Source organism: Gymnoscopelus braueri, assembly GCF_963280865.1.
Source record: "Gymnoscopelus braueri genome assembly, chromosome: 15".
Classification (NCBI taxonomy): domain Eukaryota; kingdom Metazoa; phylum Chordata; class Actinopteri; order Myctophiformes; family Myctophidae; genus Gymnoscopelus; species Gymnoscopelus braueri.
The window spans coordinates 30,401,354-30,428,289 of NC_137620.1; the positions used below are offsets into that span (position 1 = coordinate 30,401,354).

Sequence of the window (26,936 nt, forward strand, 5' to 3'; positions counted from 1 at the left end):
AATTCCTTTGATTTTATGAATTTCTTTTGAAAAATGTTTGACTTTTTTGTGTTCAGAATTATTATTTTTTATCTTTTGAAATGATTAAAAACAAAATTGTAGGAAATGAGGGGGGGGGGGGGGGGGATAATATACTCATGACCCATAAAAATGGGTAGGAACCACTGATCTATGTATATGTTGTTACAAACAGTACCGTTGCATATCTCAAGCAGTCGTTATTTTGGTTCAGCTAAAAGAGGTTTAGTCTCTGATCCTGTTCCTTCAGTTTTATTTCGATGTAAAATCTTCAACGTGGCTTTGTCACCTTTCCCAGGATTGAAAAAGGGAACAACTTCTTCTGTGAACTTAGTTACTAGAGTGACAATATGATTTTTGGTTTTGACATCATAAAAGGAAAGTTCTCCCATGTCGTAGTTCAAGTATACACCAAGTATCTCTGGTCTAGATGTGACAGGAAGTACGACAGCAGGTTGTGTGTTAACCCAGATTTCATCTCCCTTTGAGGATAAGAACAGGAAGCCATCAGAGGCAGAGGGAACGGTCTGGAGTGGGACATTGTCTGGCATTGGTTTGATACTTGCCACGCTGACCTTTGCCACACCTATCCACCAGGATTTCTTCATACCTGCCTTTTCATCACCCAAACAAACCTCCCAGTAGCCCTGCTGACCAGAGGAGAAGCCAGATGTTCCATGTATAGATGTCAGCAGAGTAGCCTCCTCCCCGTCAGGGAGGGCATCTTCGTTCTCTCTCACAATCACTCCATCTTGAATCACTTTCGTTTTGAGATATTTATTGCCTGTACTCTCAACAAGTGTGACATTCACTGTTGAAAAGGGACAGGAACGTTAGGGTGAAAAGAATAAACTATGTCCAAAACTAGTGCTAATAATATGTTTTATCATCTCCCTCTCTCAATGAAGAGAGGTAATTGCAATGTGATGTCTACAGTAAAGATGGTGGCGCAGCTACTGTCCAATCCGGTGCACCATCTGCTTCTAATTACTGACATTGTCAACCGTTATGTGTCCTACTAGAGACCAGAGTCTACATTTCTCAATGGAAGAGTAGGCAGATCACCTCAGCAACCATTGCAGATGTGCTACTTAGATTGTAATAACATACTCTACCACAGTGTTTATCAACCTTTTTTGTGCCAAGGCACACCTGGCATAGCCAAAAGATCCCAGGGCACAGCTAGATATACGGTATATATATATATATAATTATATATATATATATACAGTATATATATATACACACACACTAGGGGTGTGCCGATACACTAATTTCACGATACGATACGATATTGGGCACACAACTTCGATACGATTTCGATACGATACGCATTTTTTTATTATGAAAATATATGAGGGAGAAAAAAAGCAAATGCAAACAAATATTTCTGTTTTTGCATTATTCAGACATGCAAACTTGTAGCTTTTCAGCTTCCACTAGCCGTTTTGAATCCAAATAGGGCAATAGTGTGACACCTGACCCGAAAAAATAAACAGCATGTTGTCACCCTTTTCACCTCGGGGCTGTTTGCATGCCTGATTATTATTACTGTAAAAAAACATTTTTTTTCAAACCTTCTTCAAACGGCGCGGCACACCTCAGCAGTAGCCCCGGCCCAAAATTGGGACGTTTGCCAGGGTTGATAGACACTGCTCTACCATACAGGAATGTGTAATGAAATAATGTTTTATTCCCTAAACTAAGAACCGGACTGTAGCTTTAATAGTATTGATGTCAAATATGACAGCAATTTCTGAACAAATTACCTTGATGTGTGGTGGCATTATCTAGGGCTGTATGTTGTATTTTCAGGTATGGCATATCTGCACGATCAGTAGTATCTGTAAGAGAGAAAACAAAAAAAAGGAAAATCAACACTGAACTCTAAACAGTTTTGCAGACAGATAATGTATCATTATTTCACAACTCCAAGTAGTTGCTATGTTGACGTCATACCATCAGTTGTTCTTCATTCTAACCTTAAAAGAGACTATATTGTTTTTAACAATATTGTTGTATGAATTATCAAATGGCTGATAATAATACATATTGATCGAAACTCAAGTACAGAGACAAACACTTGATCAGTAATGTCATGTACTAATTAAGCTTTATAATACTGAGTGATGATAAGAATTATTAGAATTGTCAGTTAGTTCCTGAAATATACAGCACAGATGAACTATTAAACACATACAGTATTACGCACAATATACAATATACAATATACTGTTATACAATGTAGGCTAACTTGACATTACTCACATTACTTACATATTAATACACTCTACCATATGTTCCATTCATTACAGTAAGTCCCATATTGAAGCTTTAATATTATCATTGTCAAATATGCCAAAATGGATCAGCGATTACTGAACAAATTACCTTGATTGGTTGTGGCAAGGGCTGTGCTTTCTTGAGCCGTACCTGTAAGAGAGAAAACAACTATAAGTTAAATCTACACAGCGCTCTTATAGCTTTGCTTTGCAGACATATTTCCCAGATACAGTACAGTATATCATTATCTCACAATCTCACAAGAACCACTCCACTAGTTCAGAGCCTTTGACTAGTTGTTTGAGCTACATGCGCGCCTGTGACAGTGCGTCTACCTTGCGTATCGATCAAAGTCAGAGTGCCGAGTGTCAACAGCGTGAATTAACATAGGAATGACCCTGGCTGGAAGCATATCAATGGTCCATTGTGTGACCTGTTAAGTACTGTAGGTGTAGGTACACTGTCAGATGTTCTGAAGCAGTCTGAAGAGAACGTTTGGACAATGGATTCATTAATTAAATTACAGAGGTGACGTCTGCAAGGTAAATGTATATGACAACACTAAAGTGTCCCCATTATGCAAGTAAATAGAATAACATTCGATATTTATTGTGGATTAATAAAGCCAATTGAAATGGTTATTTCAATCAGCGATTGCTCACGGGTTTTCCGCGAGTGTGTGCACGTACGCGTGACGTAGCGCTCCACTAGTAAAAAAAATCCACAGTACACCACTGCTCAATGTGTACTATAACACAGATTCAGTATGAAATGATTCATAGATTATCACCTATAATACAACTTTCTCAGTATCTGCTCAGGGTCTACTTTTGAGGGGACATACATAAGACAAAGACAAACCCTGTTCTACACGGAGCAACTGATAAAGATGATATGTGGATTTGTATCATAGCCAGCATACAGCATACTACCACAGTTCAACATCACTTAAGAAATGAATCAGTTTTAGTCTTACAGGGACATCTACAATTTCAGGGGCAGGAGCTTGTCAGAATATAAAGCCACAACTATGTATTCATTAACTTTAAATAGAGGATACATTTATTTTTAATAAATAAAAAATCATTACCGTTTTCAAGCTCATGGAGGGATCTCTTCTCTAAAACCCAAAAAGCAAACATATAAAAGTTGATTCATGTCAATGGTATTATCATGCCACTGCTGCATATTTAATCCAATATAATCCAAATCAATCAACGGTCTTACTTTTATTGGATTTGAAGTGCTTCACAGCAAGTATGGCCATACTGACTAGCAAAGCCAAGAGGGTCAGGATAAACACAACCTTCCATCCAGTGGTCGAACCTCCAGTCCCTGAATTGAACAAAATTACTGTTCATTACAAATTACAACATATTTCACACATACTTGCACATAAACATGTGTACTCAGCAGCCTCATAAAAACACATTCTCCCATTCACCTGAGGGCATTTCCAGGTTCATTCTTCCCTGCCTCTCCTCCTCTTTAGACAAGGCTACAGAGCAGGTGACCCTGGAATCAGTGGAGAGGAGTATCCAGCTGTGGACAGACACCAGACCACTGGTGTCATTGCTATGGACTAGGCCTTTTGCAGCCAGAGTCTGATCCTGATTGGACCACTGCAATGTAGGCTTTGGATACCAGCCTTTAGATTCACAGCTCACATTCGCAGAACCATCTTCTTTCCACATTACTGACAGGAGAGGAGAGATGCCCACCGCTACAAACAAGGAACAATCATAAAGCAAGAAGAGTTTAGTATGATTAGTTGGTGAAATGACAATTAAATTAACATGTGTATGTATGTATACGAATATATGTATGAATGTATACATACAGTATATGAATATATGTACATTTCTACTACAGCTCTGTATATCTGTTGTTGTTGTTCTGTACTTTTATGTTTGTTGTTGTATGAAATGTCCATCACTAAGTGATGGACATTTGACAATAGCCTTGAATCTCGATGCATGGAAACTTGTATTCAATATGGGGGAGACATGTCCTAAGGTGATTTATAATAACCTGTTTAATAATGGTGGTGTTGACCTACTATCTTACATATCAACTTACCCGTCACATCGAGATTGACGCTGGCTTTGTCGTAGCCCTTATCACTGCTCACATAACAGGTGTACACTCCTGCATCCTGCAGTGTGGCATTTACCAGTTTCAGGGTCACATCACCTGCCATCAGCCCGTCTGACTTAGCGTCTCGCAGGCCAAATGAGGCACGACCCTCGCCGTTCGGGGCGTATCCTCTCTGCCTGTAAAACAAGAGAGGGGCGTCGAACTGGTGGTCACCACGATACCAGCGTACCTCCAGGCCCTCCGCGTCCTCTGGTGGGTTGAGCCAGCATGGTAAATGGGCTGTGTGTCCGAGAGGCGTTACGACCGGAGCCGCGGAGACAAGAACTGTGAGGGAGTCTGAAAGTGACATGGAAAACACCAATTGTCATTTATTTTACTTCATACTGTAGGCTAATAAAGGTGGTCTAGTTCCGTGGTTCTCAAACTTTTTCAAGAATGTTCAAAACAAATTTTCAGACAATTTTTTCACAAGAATTGTTTTGCCACCCTTTTCAGCTTCACAGAACGGTACACAGGGAAGCGCCCTTACCAGAAGCTGCAATAGAGCACGCACAGAGAACGGCAACAAGATACATCTTCGCCATCTGCATAAAAACATAGGAATTAGTAATCCAATCTAATGATAATAACCATAACACATTAACACAACAGTTCAACAGTAGGTTGTTACCATAACTTTGTATTGGTAGTATCATAGCATGGTTGGCATAGTGCACAGGATATACAGTATAGGTGAAAAATAATGTTACATCTTATATCGATGCACATAGTATGGACATAGAACTACTGCTATTCACTATGGTGGACAGTAACAGCCTACATTTACTTGAGTATCTGTACTTTACTTGAGGATTTGTTTCTTTGAACATTTTTCATTGCAACAACTACAGTATGTGATAGAGCATAGTATGTGATAGAAGTGATAGTGAAGAAAGGGAAATTGGAAAGACACTTTCTGACAAACCACAAATCATTTGACCAGAACTTTCCAGTAGACAGAGAGCTGAGAAAAAGAAATAAGGATCTGGATAGAGCTCTCTCAGCATTATTCTAAGTATTTGTCTCATCAGCAAGCAATGCACAGTGATGGTTATTATTGTTTGATGTGCACTACTATTATTGTTTGATATATATTTAACTATTGACTTATTCTCTTTGCATTATTTGAATTAGCGGTCTAAAATAAGATGAAAAAGCAGTGGCTAAATTGATATATATATATATATATATATATATATATATATATATATATATATATATATATATATATATATATATATATATATATAGTGGCTCAGTGTTCGTGGCACTATTGTTTATGCAGACGTACTAGTCTAATAGTTTTTAAATGTGTAGCACTGGCATACACACTATGGCACATTACGAGTCCATTCGTTTATATTTAGGGATAGTCATTTGGGTTTCTGATCAAATGATTGACCATGTCCGTGACAAAAATAAAATATTGATCAAAATGTCCATCACAAGCTGGCATGGTGATGACCCCTGTTAGTAGTTTTGAGGTTGTTTTTTTTTTTACTTTACTGGAGTATTTCCAATTTTCAGTACTTTTACTTCTACTCCATTACATCCAAGAGTCAAATATTGTACTTTTTACTCCACTACAATTATCTGAAAACTTTAATAATAATAATAATAATAATAAACTTTATTTGTATAGCACCTTTCATGACATGAAATGCAGATCAAAGTGCTTTACAGAGCAATAATACAATTACAGTTAGAACCAATTTAACAATAAAGCAAACAAAAATAAAATAAAATAAAATAAAAGCAAAGGCATAAAACAACATTAAAATAGTAACTAGTAACTTTACAGATTTGTATTATTATTACAAAACTGTACTGTAAAATTACCCACTTCAGCCCTATGTAAATTTCGGCCATTTGAAAATAGCAGATCTACAATCTCTCAATGCATCAGCTTGTTGCGATTTTCATAAGATTTTTATACATTTCATGCATTTGAATACTTGTGAACCGGGACATTCTGCATAATGAGTAGCCTATATGCCTACTTTCTACTTTTTGTACATTTTGACACCAATACTTTTGTACTTTTACTCAAGTAAATTTTGAATTCCGGACTTTGTACTCGTAGCAGAGTATTTCTACACCGCAGTATTGATACTTTTACTTAAGTAAAACATGTGAGTAATTTTCCCACCACTGTAGGCTTATCTAGTAGTAGGCTAAGAGTTAGGCCTAGTCTCTTGACTGATAGCTTTGTTAACCTGGCTGAGGTGAGGACGGGCTTCACTTACCTTTTGTCTCGCTGTGGTTCCCAAAACGTGACGTTTGTACGTGTTGCAGTGTTTCCGCAACGACAACGTGTCAGAAAAATATCCTCCGTACAACAGACTCTTACTAGAAGCTTATTTGGAGTCTCCGTTATCGTAATTAATGAATAGAATGCCAAAAGAACGAATGAATATCCCTTCAATATATCCCTGAATGCCCTTGCCGCCCTTCCCTGTTTTTCACCACCAGACAGGATAGAATTTACTTTCACTTTCACATAATGGCGCGGTGGTAACTCGGATCCATAGGAAAATGTAACGCTAACCGCACACCCCCGGGAGCGCAGGTCTCGTGTCTCGTCTGTGGTAAATATAAAAAACACACTTTTGCTACTCACCAAAAAAAAGACGATTTTAAAATGTTGAAAACCTACTTTCCTTAGTGGGAACACTGGGAGCCCCCCACCTCACGTCTAAAATACACTTTTTGGCCAGAAAATAAAATATTTCACCGAAAATGTATTACTCCACTGCACCCCCTACAGATCTGGTCAATGGAGTTTTTCTATTGACAAGATCTGTAGGGGGCGCAGTGGAGTAACCAAAAAAAGATTTTCTGGCCAAAAAGTATATTTTAGAAGTGAGGTGGGGGGCTGAGGGCTCCGAGTGTTCCTACTAGGAACTAGGCTTTTAACATTTTAAACCCGTCTTTGTTTTGGTGAGTAGCGAAAGTGTATTTTTTATTTTGACTACAGACGAGAGGCTGCGCAGCCTGCGCTGCCGCGTGTGTGTGGACAACGGCTCGAAAGTAACATAGCGTTACTCCTTCTAACGCTATGAATGGACCAGAGCCAGTGCGGTGGTGGCACATTTTTGTGGGCAGTGGGCACAGATGGGGCAGGGCTAGGGCAGGGGCAACAGTGTTTGATGGACACATTATAACGTACGGACAAATCGGACACATACTAAATAAACTTGCACGTTGTATAGTCATGTTTAATATCGTACAAAAAAATAGTAATAATACAAACATTTAAAAAAAAACAGTGAATGGGATGTGTTATTCTAGCGGATGTGTGCGCTGTGCTGTGTTACCTACACAGGGAGGCGCTCTAAGAGCGAGCCAATAAGAGAACAGTGTTGCCATGTCTGCTTATTATAAGCGACTTTGGGCTTGTTTTTAAGCTTACTTGTAAATATTGGTAGGTGCGGGTTGCGTTTTTTTGGGCTTGTTTCTAAAGTGTAGTTGGTTTTTTGGGCTTCTTTCCTAATGTTGTTTAAACCAGTGGTTCTCAAACATGTCAAGGACCCCCCCCCCTGCCCCAAATTAAATATTTTGTGCCAAACAGGAACCCCCATACAAAATGTGTGTTGGTTGATTGATTGATTGATTGATTGATTGATTGATTGATTGATTGATTGATTGATTGATTGATTGATTGAATATTTTATTAACAGTTTGCAAAGTACAGTTCAATACAAGGTCAACAGGATTTTAAACCCAAGAAAGAACTATGGCTTGTTTCTATTGGGGTCCTTTGTACTCAATTCATCTAAACATTTATGACAGACAAATATACACTACTATGAAAAAACATCATATAAACGTGTATTTAAAATGTTTCAAAAACGTTTATTTTTCAAGTCCACTCACAATTCGTTTTTTGTTATCCACAATTGTTCACTTACAGTATAGCCTATACTTTGATATACAAATGAATTACCAAAAACTTGCTTACAACATGTAGACAAGACCACAATACTAGTTCATTTAGACACTTCAGCTCAGGATTAACCATTTACCATTTATTAACCATTTACCATTTATTGCAAATTTGCAATGATATTGTATTCAGTTTGGCGGTGTGACTCTGCTCATGTGATTTTACAGATTACCTGCGCAAGCATGACACAGATCTCTGAAATCACAAACCCCCCCGAGCAGAACATGAAATACAGTTATTACTTGAACATAACATTGAACTTTCAATGCATAATTAAACTACCAAATCATAGCACAATCCATAGAACCACAGTACAATGCACAAATAATCCTATTAACAATAAGAACTAAATGACACAGGGAGGAGGCCGGGGAGGTGGAGGAATTTTGACACTGACAGCTGTACAACCGGCTTTGACAGCTGAACACGTAGAATGAACAGTGAACAGAGGGAATGAGATAGGAGCATCAAAGCAGAAAGCTGATTTTCCCAGTTCAGACTGAACAGGTGGAAACTCATTTGTAAGCCAGTCGCTTGAGTGGGTGGGTCTGGTAAATGCTTTTTTCCACTCCGCAATGTGATGTATGGTAGTAACTTACCATCAATAGCCTTGAAAATAAACTGATACCAGTGCTGATAAATATGAGTTATTGTTAAGCTGCCCCTGAACAAGTACCAAATTTAAACCAGTTAACTCTGGATACTGTGCCTGGGAGAAGCAAACCACGCCTACCATTTGTAGGATTTGTGTACTATTCCACCTCTAGTGGCTCCAATTGGGATGGTGTATCTTCATAAATTAACAATCTTTGCCTATAGTGTGATTTGATTTGTGTTCATTTCCTGTTTAGAGATCATACAGATGTTTAAAATACAGGTGAATCTGTGACAAATCCTATTGCCAGAAGTTTAGTCAGTCAAGAAACGTTGCATCTTTACCTGCGCTGAAATTGCAAAACTTGCATATAGCATAATGTTCTGTGTTTCTGCTGCGAGTGTGAGGATATCAGGGTGTACTAGGCTCTTCAAGAGATAATGTATATCTATATCAGTGGTTCCCAAACGTTTTAGCTCGAGACCCAAGAGAGAAAATGTATGTCTCCCTGGGACATACATTTTTTTTTAAATGGAATTCCTTTTATTTTATGAATTTATTTTGAAAAATGTTTGACTTTTTTTGTGTTCAGAAAATTATTTAAAAAAAGTATTGTAGGAAATGAGGGGGGGGGTGGAATAATTTATTCATGACCCATAAAGATGGGTACCGACCCATTGTTTGGGAACCACTGATCTACGTATATGTTACATACAGTACCGTTGCATATCAGAAGCAGTCGTTATTTTGGTTAATTTAAAAGAGGTTCAGTCTCTGATCCTGTTCCTTCAGTGTTATTTCGATGTAAAATCTTCAAAATGGCTAAGTCACCTCTCCCAGGATTGAAAAAGGGAACAACTTCTTCTGTGAACTTAGTTACTAGAGTGACAATATGTTTTTTGGTTTTGACATCATAAAAGGAAAGTTCTCCCATGTCGTAGTTCAAGTATACACCAAGTATCTCTGGTCTAGATGTGACAGGAAGTACCACAGCAGGTTGTGTGTTAACCGAGATTTCATCTCCCTTTGAGGATAAGAACAGGAAGCCATCAGAGGCAGAGGGAAAGGACTGGAGTGGGACATTGTCTGGCATTGGTTTGACACTTGCAACACTGACATTTGCCACACCTATCCACCAGGATTTCTTGATACCTGCCTTTTCAAAATCACCCAAACAAACCTCCCAGTAGCCCTGCTGACCAGAAGAGAAGCCAGGTGTTCCATGTATAGATGTCAGCAGAGTAACCTCCTCACCGTCAGGGAGGGCAGCTACGTTCTCTCTCACAATCACTCCATCTTGTTTCACTCTCATTTTGACATATCCATTGTATGTCTCAACAAGTGTGACATTCACTGTTGAAAAGGGACAGGAACGTTAGGGTGAAAAGAATAAACTATGTCCAAAACTAGTGCAATATGTTTTATCATCTCCCTCTCTCAATGAAGAGAGGTAATTGCAATGTGATGTCTACAGTAAAGATGGTGGCACATCTACTGTCCAATCCGGTGCACCATCTGCTTCAAATTACTGACATTGTCAACCGTTATGTGTTCTACTAGACACCAGAGTCTAAATTTCTCAATGGAAGAGTAGGCAGACCACCTCCGCAACCATTGCAGATGTGCTACTTAGTGTAGCTTTAATAGAATTGATCTAAAATATGCCAGCAATTACTGAACAATTTACCTTGATGTTTGGTGATATTATCTAGAGCTGTCTGTCGTATGTTCAGGTCTGGCATATCTGTTAGAGAGAAAACAAATAAAAGTAAAATCTACACTGAACTCAAAACAGCTCTGCAAACGGATAATGTATCATTATCTCACGACTCCAAGTAGTTGCTATGTTAACATTATACCATCCAAGAGACTAAATTGTTTTCATGATTTTCCAGCAGTTGTAGCTCTCTGAAAAGTCATACGACAAGCTAAGTACTGTTAGAACTGTTTCAGTTTGTTGTATGGATTATCAAATGGCTGATAATATTACGTATGGATTACTATCAAAACTCAAGTACAGGGACAAACACTTGATCAGTAATGTCATGTACTAATAAAGCTTTATAATACTGAGTGATGATAAGAATTATTAGAATGATTGTGCATTTTTCTCTTCCATTGTTAGTTAGTTAGTTCCTGAAATATAAATCACAGATTAACTATTAAACACATACAGTATTACGCACAATTCCCCCCACAAGAAATAAATACTGTTATATAATGTAGGCTAACTTGAGATTACTCACATTACTTACATATTAATACAATCTACCATATGTTCTATTCATTACAATAAGTCCAATATTGAAGCTTTAATATTATCATTGTCAAATATGCTAAAAATGGATCAGCAATTACTGAACAAATTACCTTGATTTGTTGCAACAAGAGCTGTACGTTCTTGAGCCGTACCTGTAAGAGTGAAAACAACTAAAAGTTAAATCTACACAGCGCTCTTATAGCTTTGCACACAAATTTCCCAGATACAGTACAGTATATCATTATCTCACAATGTTGGTATGTTGGTATATTGACATTATCATACCATTGTTACTTCATTCTAACTTTAAAGGGGCGTATAGTGTGCTTTTTTCCAGCAGTTATAGCCTCTCTGAAAAGTCTTACAACTGTTTAAGTACTGTTAGAAGTATTGTACATGGATTAATATTGAAACTCAAGTAAAGTACAAAAACATTACCAATAATGTCACTCAATGTCAGGGGTGTACTCAGAGCCTTTGACTACAGTAGTTGTTTGAGCTGCACGCGCGCCCGTGAGACCTTGCGTATCGATCAAAGTCAGAGTGCAGAGTGTCAACAGCGTGAATTAACATAGGAATGACCCTGGCTGGATGCATATCAATGGTCCATTGTGTGACCTGTTAAGTACTGTAGGTGTAGGCACACTGTCAGATGTTCTGAAGCAGTCCGAAGAGAACGTTTGGACAATGGATTCATTAATTAAATTACAGAGGTGACGTCTGCAAGGTAAATGTATATGACAACACTAAAGTGTCCCCATTATGCAAGTAAATAGAATAACATTCAATATATATTGTGGATTAACAGAGCCGATTGAAATGGTTATTTCAATCGCCGATCACTCACATGCGCGTGTGTGCACGTGCATAGATTATCACCTATAATACAACTTTCTCAGTATCTACTCAGGGTCTACTTTTGACGGGACAAAGACAAACCCTGTTCTACACGGAGCAACTGATAAAGATGATATGTGGATTTGTATCATAGCCAGGTAGCTACAGCATACTACCACAGTTCAACATCACTTAAGAAGTGAATCAGTTTTAGTCTTACAGGGACATCTACAATTTCAGGGGCAGGAGTTTATCAGAATATAAAGCCACAACTATGTATTCATTAACTTTAAATAGAGGATACATTTATTTTTAATAAAATAAAAAATCCATACCGTTTTCAAGCTCATGGAGGGATCTCTTCTCTAAAACCCCCAAAACAAACATATAAAAGTTAATTCATGTCAATGGTATTATCATGCCACTGCTGCATATTTCAATCCAAATCAATCAACAGACTTACTTCTATTGGATTTGAAGTGCTTCACAGCAAGTATGGCCATACTGACTAGCAAAGCCAAGAGGGTCAGGATAAACACAACCTTCCATCCAGTGGTCGAACCTCCAGTCCCTGAATTGAACAAAATTACTGTTTATTACAAATTACAACGTATTTCACACATACTTGCACATACACATGTGTACTCAGCAGCCTCATAAAAACACATTCTCCCATTCACCCATTTGCAGGTTCATTCTTCCCTGCCTCTCCTCCTCTTTAGACAAGGCTACAGAGCAGGTGACCCTGGAATCAGTGGAGAGGAGTATCCAGCTGTGGACAGACACCAGACCACTGGTGTCATTGCTATGGACTAGGCCTTTTGCAGCCAGAGTCTGATCCTGATTGGACCACTGCAATGTAGGCTTTGGATACCAGCCTTTAGATTCACAGCTCACATTCGCAGAGCCATCTTCTTTCCACATTACTGACAGGAGAGGAGAGATGCCCACCGCTACAAACAAGGAACAATTATAAAGCAGGAAGGGATTAGTATGATTAGTTGGTGAAATGACAATTAAATTATCACGTGTATGTATGTATACATATGTATGAATGTATACACATACAGTATATGAATATATGTACTACTACAGCTCTATATATCTGTTGTTGCTGTTTTTATGTTTGTTGTTGTATGGAATTTTTCTATCACTATGTGATGGACATTTGACAATAAAGTCTTGAATCTCGATGCATGGAAACTTGTATTCAATATGGGGGAGACATGTCCAAAGGTGGTTTATAATAACCTGTTTAATAATGGTGGTGTTGACCTAGCTGTAGTATACAACCCTCGTAGACGTATTTATGATTCTGACGTTTTCAATCTACGAGAGTTGTAGGGTGCACTTCCCATAGTGACCTGGACTTTCTGCACTATGCCCCGTAGACACTCCAAACATTGTACAAAATGAAAATAAAGGCGCCTACCGCCGAGCCCCAAATGTTAACTGGGTCTACGGGGTAGTAGTGTAATGTAATAATCCATATCTTTCAATAAAGAAGTGTTTTAATGCCGTCTGTGGCCGATTCTGTCGGAAGTTCCCAATGGGCGGTAGTGACGGGAAGTGAGGGGGCGCATCCGGTGAAACCCGGAATTACACTAAATGTAAACAGGAAGTAAACGAGGGTGAAAAAATGGCGTTCGGCCACAGACGGCATTAAAACACTTCTTTATTGAAAGATATGGATTATTACATTACACTACTACCCCGTAGACCCAGTTAACATTTGGGGCTCGGCGGTAAGCGCCTTTATTTTCATTTTGTACAATGTTTGGAGTGTCTACGGGGCATAGTGCAGAAAGTCCAGGTCACTATGGGAAGTGCACCCTACAACTCTCGTAGATTGAAAACGTCAGAATCATAAATACGTCTACGAGGGTTGTATACTACAGCTAGTGTTGACCTACTATCTTAAAAATCAACTTACCCGTCACATCGAGATTGACGCTGGCTTTGTCATAGCCCTTATGACTGCTGCTCACATAACAGGTGTACACTCCTGCATCCTGCAGTGTGGCATTTACCAGTTTCAGGGTCACATCACCTGCCCTCAGCCCGTCTGACTTAGCGTCTCGCAGGCCAAATGAGGCACGACCCTCGCCGTTCGGGGCGTATCCTCTCTCCCTGTAAAACAAGAGAGGGGCGTCGAACTGGTGGTCACCACGATACCAGCGTACCTCCAGGCCCTCCGCGTCCTCTGGTGGGTTGAGCCAGCATGGTAAATGGGTTGTGTGTCCGAGAAGCGTTACGACCGGAGCCGCGGGGACAAGAACTGTGAGGGAGTCTGAAAGTGACATGGAAAACACCAATTGTCATTTATTTTACTTCATACAGTAGGCTAATAAAGGTGGTCTAGTTCAGTGTTTCTCAAACTTTTTCAAAAATGTTCACAGAAAGGTACACAGGGAAGCGCCCTTACCAGAAGCTGCAATAGAGCATGCACAGAGAACGGCAACAAGATACAGCTTCACCATCTGCATAGAAACATAGGAATTAGTAACCTAATCTAATGATAATAAAACCATAACACATTTAAAAAAAACAGTTCAACAGTGGGATGGTTGTTACCATAACTTTTTATTGGTAGTATCATACAGGGGTCATCACCATGCCAGCTTGTGATGGACATTTCCATCGATGTTTTATATTTGTCACGGACATACAGGTAAACTGGCAGAAGGAGACTCGCTCACTGCATGCAAGTTAAGGAAAACTCCTTAGACAGACTTTAAGAAAATATGTTTTCTTTATTTTATAATGCTCATCTTGTGCTCGGTGCTCAAAGTGAATTAAAAACGTTTCAGTCCTCCCAGGACCTTCGTAGTGCTATTTTGAGACCACTGCACCTGCAGTCAACTTGACCAAAGGACAAAGAAGGGCGCAACAGTTTTCCCAGTTCTTTTTTGTCACGGACATACAAAATAAATAGACAATAATGTTACCAGAAACCCAAATGAGTATTTCCAGTTTTCAGTACTTTTACTTTTACTCCATTACATCCAAGAGTCAAATATTGTACGTTTCCTACTCCACTACAATTATCTGAAAACTTTAATAACTAGTAACTTTGCAGAATTTGATTATTATTACAAAACTGTAATACTGTAAAATTACCCACTTCAGCCATATATACATTTCGGCCATTTGAAAATAGCATTGAGCTTGAAGATCTGCTATTATCCCAAGATTTTTTATACATTTCATACATTTGAAAACTTGTGAGGGACATTCTGCATAATGGGCCTACTTTCTACTTTTGGTACATTTTGACACCAATACTTTTGTAGGCCTACTTTTACTCAAGTACATTTTTAATTCCGGACTTTTTACTTGTAACAGAGTATTTCTACACTGCAGTAGATAGTAGTATACTTTTACTTAAGTTAAGTAAAACATGTAAGTACTTTTTCACCACTGTAGGCTAGGCTATGAGTTAGGCCTCCTGATTACTTTGTTCACCTGGTTGAGGACGGGCTTCACTTAGGCCTACCTTTTGTTTCGCTGTGGTTCCCAAAACGTGACGTTTTGCAGTGTTTCCACAACGTGTCAGAAAAATCTCCTCCGTACAACAGACTCTTAGAAGCTTATTGGAGTCTCCGTTATAGTAATTAATGAATAAAATGCCAAAAAGAACGAATAAATATCCCTATATCCCTGAATGCCCTTGCTGCCCTTCCCTGTTTTTCCACACAAGACAGGATAGAATTTACTTTTACTTTCACATAATGGTGCAGTGCAGGGTGCAATGCTCACTGGACGGCCTTGCACGCCGTGCATTTGACCAGGAGCACGCGCAGGCACACGCATAGATTTAAAACAACTTTAAATTCACACCTCAACAAAGTTTTCAATGCACATAACGTACGGACAAATCGGACACATACAAACTTGCACGGTATATAGTCATGTTTAATATCGTATTTTTTTTTAAACCCAGTGAATGGAATGTGTTATTCTTTATTAGTTAGTGGATGTGTGCTCTGTGCTGTGCTGTGTTACGTACACAGGGGGGCGCTCTAAAAGCAAGCTTCAGCTAAACCAAATAAACCGAGTAAGAGAAGAGAACGGGAACAGTGTTGCCATGTCTGCTTATTATAAGCGACTTTGGAGCTTGTTTTTCTGTAAAGTTACTTGTAAATATTGGTAGTTGCGGGTTGCGTTTTTTTGGGCTTGTTTCTAAAGTGTAGTTGCTTATTTGGGCTTGTTTCTAATGTTGTTTAAACCAGTGGTTTTCATACTTTTTCATGTCAAGGACCCCCCCGCCCCATGTACTTGGCCTGTTGGCCACAGATCTGAAAATATTTTGTGCCAGACAGGAACCCCCTTACAAAATTGTCTGTCATTGAAACATGACAGACAAATATACACTACTATGCAAAAACATCATATAAACGTGCATTTAAAATGTTTCAAAAACATACATTTTTCAAGATTCTTCTTTGAAAATAGCAGATCTGCAAGCTCGTACAACGCGTCAATCTCATTCGATACATAGGTTTAAAGTGCTCATGTGGCCTAATTAAGTTGCTTCTTTTGGGCTTGTTTTCCTAGACCTGGTTGCTTATTTCTCTCACAAAATCAGGCAACGCTGAACAGGAAGTGTTTATAAATAGTGTCGTTTTTTTTTGGGACTCCCTCTTTCTGTGGTGTTAAGCCCAGGTAGGCGTGGTTATATCCCAGTAAACTATGACTAAAAACCACGCCCACCTGGTCGAAACACCAAAGAAAGAGGCCCTCCCCGTTTATCTCGTCCTCACGTGAGTCAGTCAGTGAGTGAGTGGTGTCTGTCTTCTCAAGTTCTCATCTGATCTGAAGCGATTCTGTGTCGCAGGCTTTAGTTTGGATCTCTGCAGTTTCATGTTCTTCTGTGCTCTAGCAGTGTGGTATTAGGGGTCGTTGATTACTGCGTGAGGTCTTTGCAGAGGAAAGTCTCTCTCAACATGGTGATCTAACAGACTCAACCTGAACTTGTACCTGGTTGTTTGTTTACCTCTGGATCAACAGCAGCAAACCTTTGACATTGGGTTTGGCTTGATTGATGCCTTCAACAACAACCATGTCTCAACTAGTGGACTCTGAGGAGAGCACACCGTTGCTCAAAGATGATGCGAGCAGGTGAATGCACACTTCATACACATTGATTGATTGTAGACATCAAGGTTTAGCTTTGGTGGGTTAAATGTTCACCAGCAAATGTGTGATCTCCAATCGATTCTCCACAAATATAAATTGTAGGTATTGTCAGTGGTGGAAAGTAACTAAGTACATTTACTTAAATACTGTACAATTTTGAGGTATTTGTACTTTACTTGAGTATTTCCAATTTCCAATACTTTTAATTCTACTTCACTACATATCAGATCCAAATTATTGTACGTTTACTCCACTACATTTATTTGAAAACTGCAGTTACCAGTTACTTTGTAGATTTAGATTATTATTACAAAACAAACATAACCACTTCAGCCCTATTCGGCCATTTGAAAATAGCTATACATTTTCTGCATAATGAGTACTTCCTACTTTTGGTACTTTAAGTACATTTTGATACCAATACTTTTGTACTTATTCTCAAGTAAATTTTGAATTCCGGACTTTTACTTGTAAGAAAAAAAACAGAGTATTTCTACATTAAAGTATTCAGTACTTTTACTTAACAAATATAATTTGTAGGTACTGTGTGTGAACTGCTATAAGGCATCCATGCTTCCCTATCATGCTGAGTGTGTAGAATCATGTTAGTTCATTATCTACTTGTTGCCTGGAGAATCAATGAATGCTCATGTCTTGCTTCTCTGTCTCCTCCCTTGTACCCAGTGATGATGGATCCCAGGATGATGAATACAAGAGCAGATGGAGGTCTATCAGAGTCATGTACTTTACCATGTTCCTCAGCAGCGTTGGTGAGGATGCCTTCTTGTCGTACTATCCACACACACATTTATATTTGAGACAGATGGCAGTGCCAGCCCGTTGAATGAAAGACAAAAGTAAAATATGATGCATTGCACAGTGTACCTGGATACAAGAAGAGTTGGCACTAAGGAAGAGTGGGTATCTCAATGTACAATTGGCTATTTTGTCCAAAATGTAAAAAATAATAGTTGAAAAAAGTAATGTAAAGCAGTGGTTCCCAAACTTTTTAGCTTGAGACCCAAAAGAGAAATGTGATGTCTCCCCGGGACCCAAACTAGTGAAAATAGCTGATCTACAACCTCACAACACGTTGCGATGCGACGTGTTGTGAAGCTTGTAGACCTGCTTCTTAAAAGTAGGTTTTTCCCTCTAATGATAATCAATGGATTTTTTTATTTTATGGGAAAATGTTTCATATTTGTTTTAACTTTTTCGAATTATTTGAAAATCTTTTGAAATCATAATAAAAATATAGCAATCAAAAAATAAAGGGGATATTTACTCATGACCCATAAAAATTGGTCCGCGACCCAAACATGGGTCCGACCCAGTGTTTGGGAAACACATTCACGGTACATCCTTATCAGACTTAAATTTATCCTTCAACTTCATGTTTATGCCCAAAATGATTAGATCTACAGGTTTTGTAGGCATTGTAGAAATGTTAAACCTTAATTGTGGAATATTCAAGCATGTTCTAATCATATATACTTTACATTACTTAAGACCATTTTCAAAATAGACCATTTTACATCGGGGTGCCCACTCTTCCTGTTACTGTGTGCCTTACTCTTCATCATAGGCATGTTGTAGTAGTGTATGATTCTCGTCTTGATGAAGCATTTGTCATTTATATCCCATGTGCGTTAGGTTTCACTATTGTCATCACATCACTATGGCCGTTTTTGCAACAGGTAAGCCCTCAAAACCTTTTCAATGCCTATAATGGCGTTGGCTGATAACGCTAATGCAAATTAAGCTGCTAAGAATTTAACATGAAGGCAGTTTAATGCCTGAGCCTGAACCCATGCCTGAACCCTGCCTGAGCTCTGAGCTCAGGCAGGGTTCGAGGAATCCAGGGGGTACACAATGTGACTACAGAATGTATGACCTACGGTTCAAGAGTTAAATCAACTGACCAAGATCAACTTAATATGAAGATGCAGAGAGAGTGTTGGTTTCAAATGGACATTATTATTACTGTAGTTGTTCAAGTAGTACAAGGATGAGCTGTTGTGACAGTAGAGAGAGGCTTAATATCTGAGCTTGTGAGCTATGCCTTTTTAATAATGGTTCTTACATGGTGGGACTAATGGAGTATGTTCAACTGATTGCTTTTATAGACTATAGAAAAGTATATTTTTGACCTCTGTGATGATTTATTGGCATGGCATCATTTGAATATTCAGCCTAGTGGTTTTGGTGGAACTGTTTTCATTCATATGTTTGGGTCTGATGTTATTATCTGCACCCCTGAAAATTCCAAACATGGTACTCAAAACAAATCAGATTACAGTAACAATTACATGTGTATTTTTGCAATAAAAATAAATGTTTATGTGGTTCAAAAGAATTCTACTGTAATTCATGCCTAATAATGCAGTGTTTTTCTATGTTTTTGTGTTGTAGATCGATGATAGTGCAACTGCCAGTTTCCTGGGCTGGGTGGTAGCGGCATATAGTCTGGGCCAAATGTTGGCGTCGCCAATATTCGGCCTTTGGTCCAATCACAGACCACGCAGGGAGCCGCTGGCCTGCTCCATCCTCATCAACGTAGCAGCCAACATGTATTACGCCTACGTCTACCTGCCCACCACGGAAAACAAGTTTCACATGCTTATGGCCAGGGCGCTGGTGGGCTTTGGAGCAGGTATTACACTGGGGATATGCAGATACTGCTGCTCTGTATTGTACACATGGCTCTGATGAATGTATCCAAATACTAGGAAAACAGAAAGAAGTCCTGAGCTGAGCGTGCTCTACTGTCAATTTCAGAGAAGGATAGGCGGGTGCAGACTCTCAGTAAACAGTCTATAGAAACAGTCCGCGCTCACAAGGTGATTTTTCTTTTAATTTTATTTACCCCAGCAGCAGTCAAATTAAAAGAAAAATGCACTAACCTGGTGAGTGCGGACTGTTTCTATAGACTCTGATGGATGTAGCCATAAATATTATTGACCTGTTTAATGTGATTATTTTGGGTTTCATAATAGAAAAATGTAAATGTGGTTTTAAGAAGATAATGGTGCAGCCATTGATATGGTTGCCCTAACATGGCTGCTGGTGTTGGTCTTGACAGGCAATGTGGCTGTGGTGAGGTCCTATGTTGCTGGAGCAACGTCACTGAAGGAGAGGACCAGTGCCATGGCAAACATGAGTGCCTGTCAAGCCCTTGGTTTCATTCTTGGGCCAGGTATGGAAGACTTTATTCACTGATAAAACATTTGTTTTTATATATCTTTTATTGGTTAAACATAGGTGGTACAGAGAAACAAAGGTTGGTTATCAATATTAACATATCACCATGATTCTTTTTTACTTTTATTGGACAGACACAGACAGGAAAAACAGACAAAAGTAAAGTAGATTAGAAAATAACCAAGATACAATGGATGGGGCGGAGTTTACGTCAGGGTATCTGAGGTGCTCACCTCAGAGAAGGAGTATTCTTTAGGATCAGTCTGGGTCAAGGGATGTGAGGGTGTTTATGAATGTGATAAGCGGTTGCCATCTATCATAAGAAGTGGCAATTGAGCCTCTTAGATAATACCTCTGATAATACATTTACTTGTGGCCATATTGCTATTCCCAAAACACTGAAGCTACATTTGCAGGATATGACAAGAAAGGGATTTTGTAAAACAGTATACTGGCTCGTAGACCACAAAAAGGAGGGAGACACACGGCTGGTTTAAAAGTGTATACAATGATATATTTATTTACAACATAAATTAACTCAAACCTATATCAAAGAATGGCATGGAGTGTGTTAATCAGTGGAATCATTGCTGTAAGCAATGTATGGATTTGTGGTAAATGTGTGTGGTGTTGAATGGTGCAAACCATAGACTAAACTAAAGAGGTCCAAATACTGCTGCCATCAGGGAAAGAGAATGAGAAAGAGAAAGTTGGAATGATCAGTTGGGCTCCTTTTTAAAGGTTGCTCCCAATCCCACCTGATTGGAACCCCGAATGCCCAGCCTGCAGGACCTGCGGGAAGACACACAGCGGGAAGACACACAGTTACAGCTATTTGGCTTACCTAACTGATTATAAGACTTATTTTTAAGTGTGTAGATAGAGCTTGTTTTAAATGATAAAACTCTATAATAACTTATTATCGTTAAGTGGGGAGTATCAAGATGGCGTTGTGCTGGCTTCCCAAATTATACCGTCAATCCATAGTTTGTTACAGATCAGTGACTATAGTTTATTCTTGGTTATCTTTTTCTTATTCAGTCTGCTCTGTTTACTTGGCTCACACAGCCAAATAAAGAAATAACTAAACAGTCAAATACTTCAATTGTTCAAAGGTATGTATGGTATGATGATTTTCAAGTTCAACCGTATATGTTTTATTACGTCAGCTCTGCAGGCAGGCCTGTCATTCATTGGTGAGACGGGTGTCACTGTGAAGATAATTGACCTGCAGCTCAACATGTACACTGCCCCGGCACTGCTGGCTGCTGCCCTTGGTATCGTCAATATCCTGTTGGTTCTAACAGTGCTGAGGTACAGTAGGACTTTACCTAGAACATGTTAGGGCCTGCAAAAGTCTTTTTTATTGGAGGTCAAATATCATGCTTTCTGACCTGTTGATACTGCTCAACAGAGAGCACCGAGTGGATGACTATGGCAGACACGTCCGAGCCATCAACTACATGTCTGAAGGCATGTCCCGGCCATTTCTTTAGTTTGATTACCTTTTCTGTCTAAGGAATGATTACTGTAATGTTTAACTGCATTGCTTCATGATTACTACATTGTCCTCTTACCTATCCTACAGATACAGTTGATGTTAGCCAAGAAACCATGGGAGACATTGACCAGATAGCGGTCCTAACTTCAAATATGCTTTTCTTCATCATCATGTTCATCTTTGCGGTTTTTGAAACGTATGTATTTCAAATCATGTTGTGCAAATCACTATAATAGTCCCAAGTGTGTCTCTTACCCCACTGGTTTGTATGTAATTGTAAAATTAAAACACTTCTCATATTTCTCCAGAATCGCCACTCCACTGTCCATGGACATGTTTGCCTGGACAAGGAAACAGGCTTTGTTGTACAATGGCATCATAATCTCCTGCATTGGATTCGAATCTGTCCTGGTTGTTCTAGCTGTGAAGGTAGCCTCTCTAAGGTATCTTTTTAACTTTTTTTTCCACCATAGATGTGAGCAAACAAGTCAATGATAATGTGAGAATGTGGTCATCTTGCCAAGAGTTGGATTATCGAGGGCATTATTTGCTTCCCTGCAGGATTGGGGACCGTCCCGTGTTGTTAGGAGGCCTGGCCATCATATTATGTGGATTCTTCATTCTACTTCCATGGGGAAACCACTATCCTAAAATCCAGTGGGCAGGTATTGATTATTTTATGTGGTAAAGCTGACTTAAAGGAGTAGTTCACCCAACAAAAAAAATCGTATTTTCTATCAATTACACACCCCATGAAGCCTTGAATACTTGGACATTTTTTTCTTTTTGTCGCATTCCTAAGCCAATCATTTGATTAATTTGATTGTCTCCAGTAGGAGACTCCACAAGTCTCCAAATTATTGGCTTAGGAATGCGACAAAACAAAAAAAAATTCCATGAATTCAAGGCTTCATTGTGTGTGTGTGTGTGTGTAATTTATATTAAAATAAGTAATTTTTTGGGTGAACTACTCCAAGTAGAATCTAACTTATTGTCGGTATTAAGCGAGGGCATCTATCCCCTTCACAAGGCGCTACACCAGGGAAATTGATAGCTGAGGTGGAGCGCCACACATACCATCATCGTCACCTACAGTCCCAGTACTTATTATGTCTTAGTTTCTCAAGCTGTGTTACACGTACTGTACATTGAGATGGCTGGTGCCAGGGATTGAACACAGAATCCTGCGATTCAAAGGCGAGCGCTCTACAGACTGAGATACCCGGCCACCATTGGAAAATGATTTGTTTTTTAGATCAGTTCTCCTCTTTGTAAATATACAAACTATGTGTGAAAATGTATCTGGTCTTCCTGGAATAAAGTTAGTTTCAAGTATTTTTTTATTTGAGCAAATGACAATATTCAGAGTTACAACAGTTCCATGGAATAAAGTTACAGTGCTTGCAGGATAATATTTGGTGGACTGCAGAATTACCATTATGAACTGTACTCTACAAGTAGGGCTTGATTTGAACATGTTCAATGGTGAACTAGCCTTACATTAAAAGTTTTTTTTAGGAGGGCCTTGGTTTTTCTTGCTTTTTTGACTCGACAAACTCGTTTATCATTCACTTGCTTTTAGAATGCTGCAGCCTTTTGCTTTTTGTGGAAGTGCTGAGCGGTGCACACAACCTTGACTGTGTGTGCTTATCTTTTGTAAATGCAGACCTCAAGAACAACTCTGTGGTGAATCATTCCTTGGACCCTGTGGTGGCCTCCAACAGCTCTTTGGAACCAACAGGCTGTCCAATAGAACAGACGTGGTGTCAGTACACCCCTGCTCTCCACCTGGCCCAGTACATTACCTCTGACATCCTCATTGGGGTGGGATACCCAGCCTGTAATGTCATGTCCTACACCCTATACTCGAAAATCCTTGGACCCACACCTCAGGTAAAAATCAGTTTTGAATGTGGAAATACTTCCTATTATTATACTGTATAATGGCCACCATGTAAATATAGTCTGCCTGGGCAAAGAAAGTGAACAAGTGAAGACTTTCTCTTCCCTCTAACAGCGAAGCACCCTATCTCACAGTTGTGAATGTGTACAACTGTATGTGTTAGGCTAAGGGTATGGCTAAAGAAGCATGTATGCTCAAGAAACCTTCTTTGATTAACTGAAAGGGGACGACGACATTCCAGCAGTTACTGTAAACCCACAGAATATATCACGCTACCAAGAGGTTGAGGCTACTCTGCTGCTGTATTAGGGATTTGAATGCCAAGGAATGTCTTAAGATGACCAACCTTTTTTCAATTTATGGCTAAATTGGAATAAGCCCAGATATTCAATAATTAACTTAACTACCAGCATAAATCCTAAAACATCTTTGTAGAATATATTTGTTGCTAAAAGTTTCAAACCTGATTGAATTTATACACATCACTCCATCTTTGACTTACTGGTATTCATAATGTACCTGTTTACTGACACACACACACACACACACACACTTTTCCAGTGAGTTATATTAACAGTGAGAATGTAAATCAATTTAAAATCAGTATAATTTTTTATTTTAATAATAATATGTAAAAGTAATAATAATTGGAAACCACCAGTTTTGTTTAGTTATGTTTACACAGCACAGCAGTGCAATGACGTCAATATTCTTTTCTTATGTGTCTTGTTGTGTGTTGTTGCGTGTGTGCAGGGTGTATACATGGGCTGGCTGACGGCCTCTGGCAGCGGGGCGAGGACACTGGGCCCGGTCTTTGTCTCCCAGGTGTACACTGTCCTGGGGCCGCGGTGGGCCTTCAGTCTCATATGTGGGATGGTGCTGGGAGGTATTCTACTCCTGGGCGCTCTTTATCACAGACTTGTAGCCTTCTCTGTACGCCATGGGCGTGACATAGACTAACACATGGAGGTTTTTGAACTGGAGAGCTTCTTAGATGACACCTCAGCCGTGTGTATTGTAAGATCCTCCATGTTAACCACTTAAACCGTACATAAGTTGTTGACAGGGGTCTTCCAGGGCTCTACTAGGTCCGCTAGTATTTTTCTCTTCATAAAATCTCTTCGTCGAAATGCTCAACCCCAGAACAGGGACGCTGGGGTTCAAGTGGTTAATTCAACTCTGAGAGTGTACTCTCCGAGTTACAAATGGAGAAACTAACAGATGATTTTACTGTGTTAACGAACGGTTGTTATTTACTTCATGATGTGGTAACTGCTAGGAAATGCCTTTTTTAGAGCTTGTAACTCAGGGTTGACATTTAAACTGTTTGGTGGAGAGATGAGAGCAGTTTATTTCTTATAATGGAGCTATTATGTCAGCTATACTACAGCACTTTCACTCGGTAGAGAAGAAGCTACATCAAAGATATTCTACCAAAAATGTAATATCCTTGACTAGTATGTGTTGGACCAATAGCATTAAATAGATCATTTGAGTAGAGGTCGTCTGATATGGATTTTTCAGGGCCAATATCGATTCCAATACTTTGGAGAACTGGAAGGCTGATTGATTTACATTTGTATTGACAAATATGCATACATGAACATATATTTGTACATATCTGTCAAAAAGGATAAAATGCTTTAAAGTTCAAGAGCTTATAATATAAGCCCTTGAGCTTATATTACAGTTGATATAACAGTAAAGGTCCTTACACACCGGGGCGATTTTTTTCATGCGAATATTACGTTTTTTTTTTAAACCATATAAAGTCAATGCAAGCTTCCACACCAGTTTCGCGGAGCGAAAAAAGCGTCTTTTAATTATTCGGAACGAGTCCGAATTTTGCGTATATTCGCATATTCGCCGGTGTGTAACCGCCTTAACAGTTGATATATCAACAGTATATTTTTTTTTCTCTCAAAGATTCCGTTATTATATCGATATTGGGGCATAGCAGTGGCGGCCATTTTGTGGTGCCACAGATAAAAAAAACATTCATTTTGCCCATGAAGTTTTCCGAAATTATTTGTATAGGTTATTTTAACCTGGGAACCAAGCCAAACATTTGATTCTGTGTTTTTTTTTAATATTTAATTATATCATATACTATATTTAATAAATACCCTTTTTTTTGGCGGTTTTGACAGAATCAAATGCGTTATGGTCATGATTCACCAGGAGCCTGGATGGCTTGTTAATTACAAACAAAAACTTTGCCATATTTGGAAGCTTTACCCACCCATCCTGATTTGGTTCAAAATGCAAATATTGGCCTGATTTATCAGTCAATCTGATATATTGGACAACCTCTAATTATGAATTGCTGAATAAGGTTTATTACTGTATATTGTAACTCTTACCAAACGTGTTTTATTACAGCATTGTTGGTTTTAAAACTGAATTAATTTCACTGTGTGAATGCACAGAATGCACAGTGTTTTTTATATCTGTAGGTCTATGTGATGAAGTTCTCAGAATGTCCTTACAGTACACAGGTGTGGAAGTCACTGGATGCAAATGTGTGCACATGAACAAACTTTAATCTTGTAACTTTGTATTGCTGAAAATGTACTCATTACTGATTGTTTGATTAGTTAAATGGGGCTCAATGAGACTGCACTGAACAAATGACTGTCAGGTGACAGTTTTAAGCTGTACGTATTTAAAAATGTATGTAATTTATGTCAAGAGTCACAAGAAATGTGACTGTTGACCGAAATGGGATTGTGTTTTTGTCTTGTAGCCTATATATATTTCAAGTCAAAGTATCCAAGTTCAGGTACTATCTGTTTTCCTCTTCAACAACTCTTAATATGTATTTCCTATTTTCTATTAACACTTGCCTGGGGTTATTTAAAGCTCCAAGGACTTCCACACTTAAAATAAAAAAAACCTTCATAGTGATGCTAACATATTTTCTTTGAATATCATTAAGCAGACATATTTCTGAGTTGGAAAAAAATAAATGTCCTTAACCCTCTGGCATCTGGCATTTTGTTTTGAATATTTTTTTTTGGTCATGGGTGTGGTATGGCCGAATTAATGGTAGGCTACTTTAAAAATGCTGCAATCATACAGTATCTTGCTGTCTGACATACTTTTTCAAAGAACAGA

At 38.8% G+C, this 26,936-nt stretch overlaps 3 protein-coding genes across 5 annotated transcripts; 1 reads left to right on the forward strand and 2 right to left on the reverse strand.

Moving 5' to 3' along the window:
* Positions 1-218: 218 nt before the first annotated feature.
* LOC308101155 (butyrophilin subfamily 2 member A2) lies at positions 219-15,658 on the reverse strand (the record flags this gene model as incomplete). 2 transcript variants are annotated; one of them, XM_080450518.1, is made up of 10 exons in its annotated part: positions 15,607-15,658; positions 6,684-6,726; positions 4,928-4,982; positions 4,381-4,734; positions 3,746-4,024; positions 3,529-3,636; positions 3,392-3,421; positions 2,410-2,451; positions 1,788-1,862; positions 219-829 (listed from the first exon to the last, which is right to left on the reverse strand). In XM_080450518.1, the coding sequence occupies exons 3-10, from the start codon at positions 4,980-4,982 to the stop codon at positions 219-221; spliced, it is 1,554 nt and encodes a 517-aa protein (XP_080306644.1). In that variant the 5' UTR covers positions 6,684-6,726; positions 15,607-15,658. The 2 variants fall into 2 exon arrangements, with proteins under 2 accessions (XP_080306644.1, XP_080306645.1); XM_080450519.1 differs by lacking the exon at positions 15,607-15,658 and having other exon boundaries at positions 3,529-3,627; positions 6,684-6,922.
* On the reverse strand, positions 12,730-15,701 carry LOC308101481 (butyrophilin subfamily 2 member A2-like; the record flags this gene model as incomplete). Its single annotated transcript, XM_080450897.1, has 4 exons — positions 15,572-15,701; positions 14,501-14,555; positions 14,009-14,365; positions 12,730-13,028 (listed from the first exon to the last, which is right to left on the reverse strand). Exons 2-4 carry the CDS (start codon positions 14,553-14,555, stop codon positions 12,730-12,732), a joined length of 711 nt encoding a protein of 236 aa, XP_080307023.1. The 5' UTR covers positions 15,572-15,701.
* A 1,159-nt stretch (positions 15,702-16,860) lies between these two features.
* Positions 16,861-26,802, forward strand: mfsd8 (major facilitator superfamily domain containing 8). Of its 2 annotated transcripts, XR_013934494.1 has the most exons (13): positions 16,861-17,196; positions 17,899-17,984; positions 18,868-18,911; positions 19,627-19,867; positions 20,297-20,410; positions 21,585-21,729; positions 21,830-21,888; positions 22,004-22,112; positions 22,225-22,359; positions 22,478-22,581; positions 23,583-23,809; positions 24,573-25,526; positions 25,709-26,802. XR_013934494.1 is itself a non-coding variant. In XM_080450521.1 (12 exons), the coding sequence occupies exons 1-12, from the start codon at positions 17,120-17,122 to the stop codon at positions 24,777-24,779; spliced, it is 1,548 nt and encodes a 515-aa protein (XP_080306647.1). In that variant the 5' UTR covers positions 16,861-17,119; the 3' UTR covers positions 24,780-25,899. The 2 variants fall into 2 exon arrangements, 1 of the variants encoding a protein (XP_080306647.1); XM_080450521.1 differs by having other exon boundaries at positions 24,573-25,899.
* The last annotated feature ends 134 nt before the right edge of the window (positions 26,803-26,936 follow it).

Excerpts from the sequence above, each read along its gene's own strand:
- mfsd8 (XM_080450521.1), top strand. The coding sequence starts at position 17,120 with ATGCCTTCAACAACAACCATGTCTCAACTAGTGGACTCTGAGGAGAGC. Across the intron at positions 18,912-19,626 it reads TATGGCCGTTTTTGCAACAG|ATCGATGATAGTGCAACTGC; the intron begins GTAAGCCCTCAA and ends TTTGTGTTGTAG. Across the intron at positions 20,411-21,584 it reads TGGTTTCATTCTTGGGCCAG|CTCTGCAGGCAGGCCTGTCA; the intron begins GTATGGAAGACT and ends TTATTACGTCAG.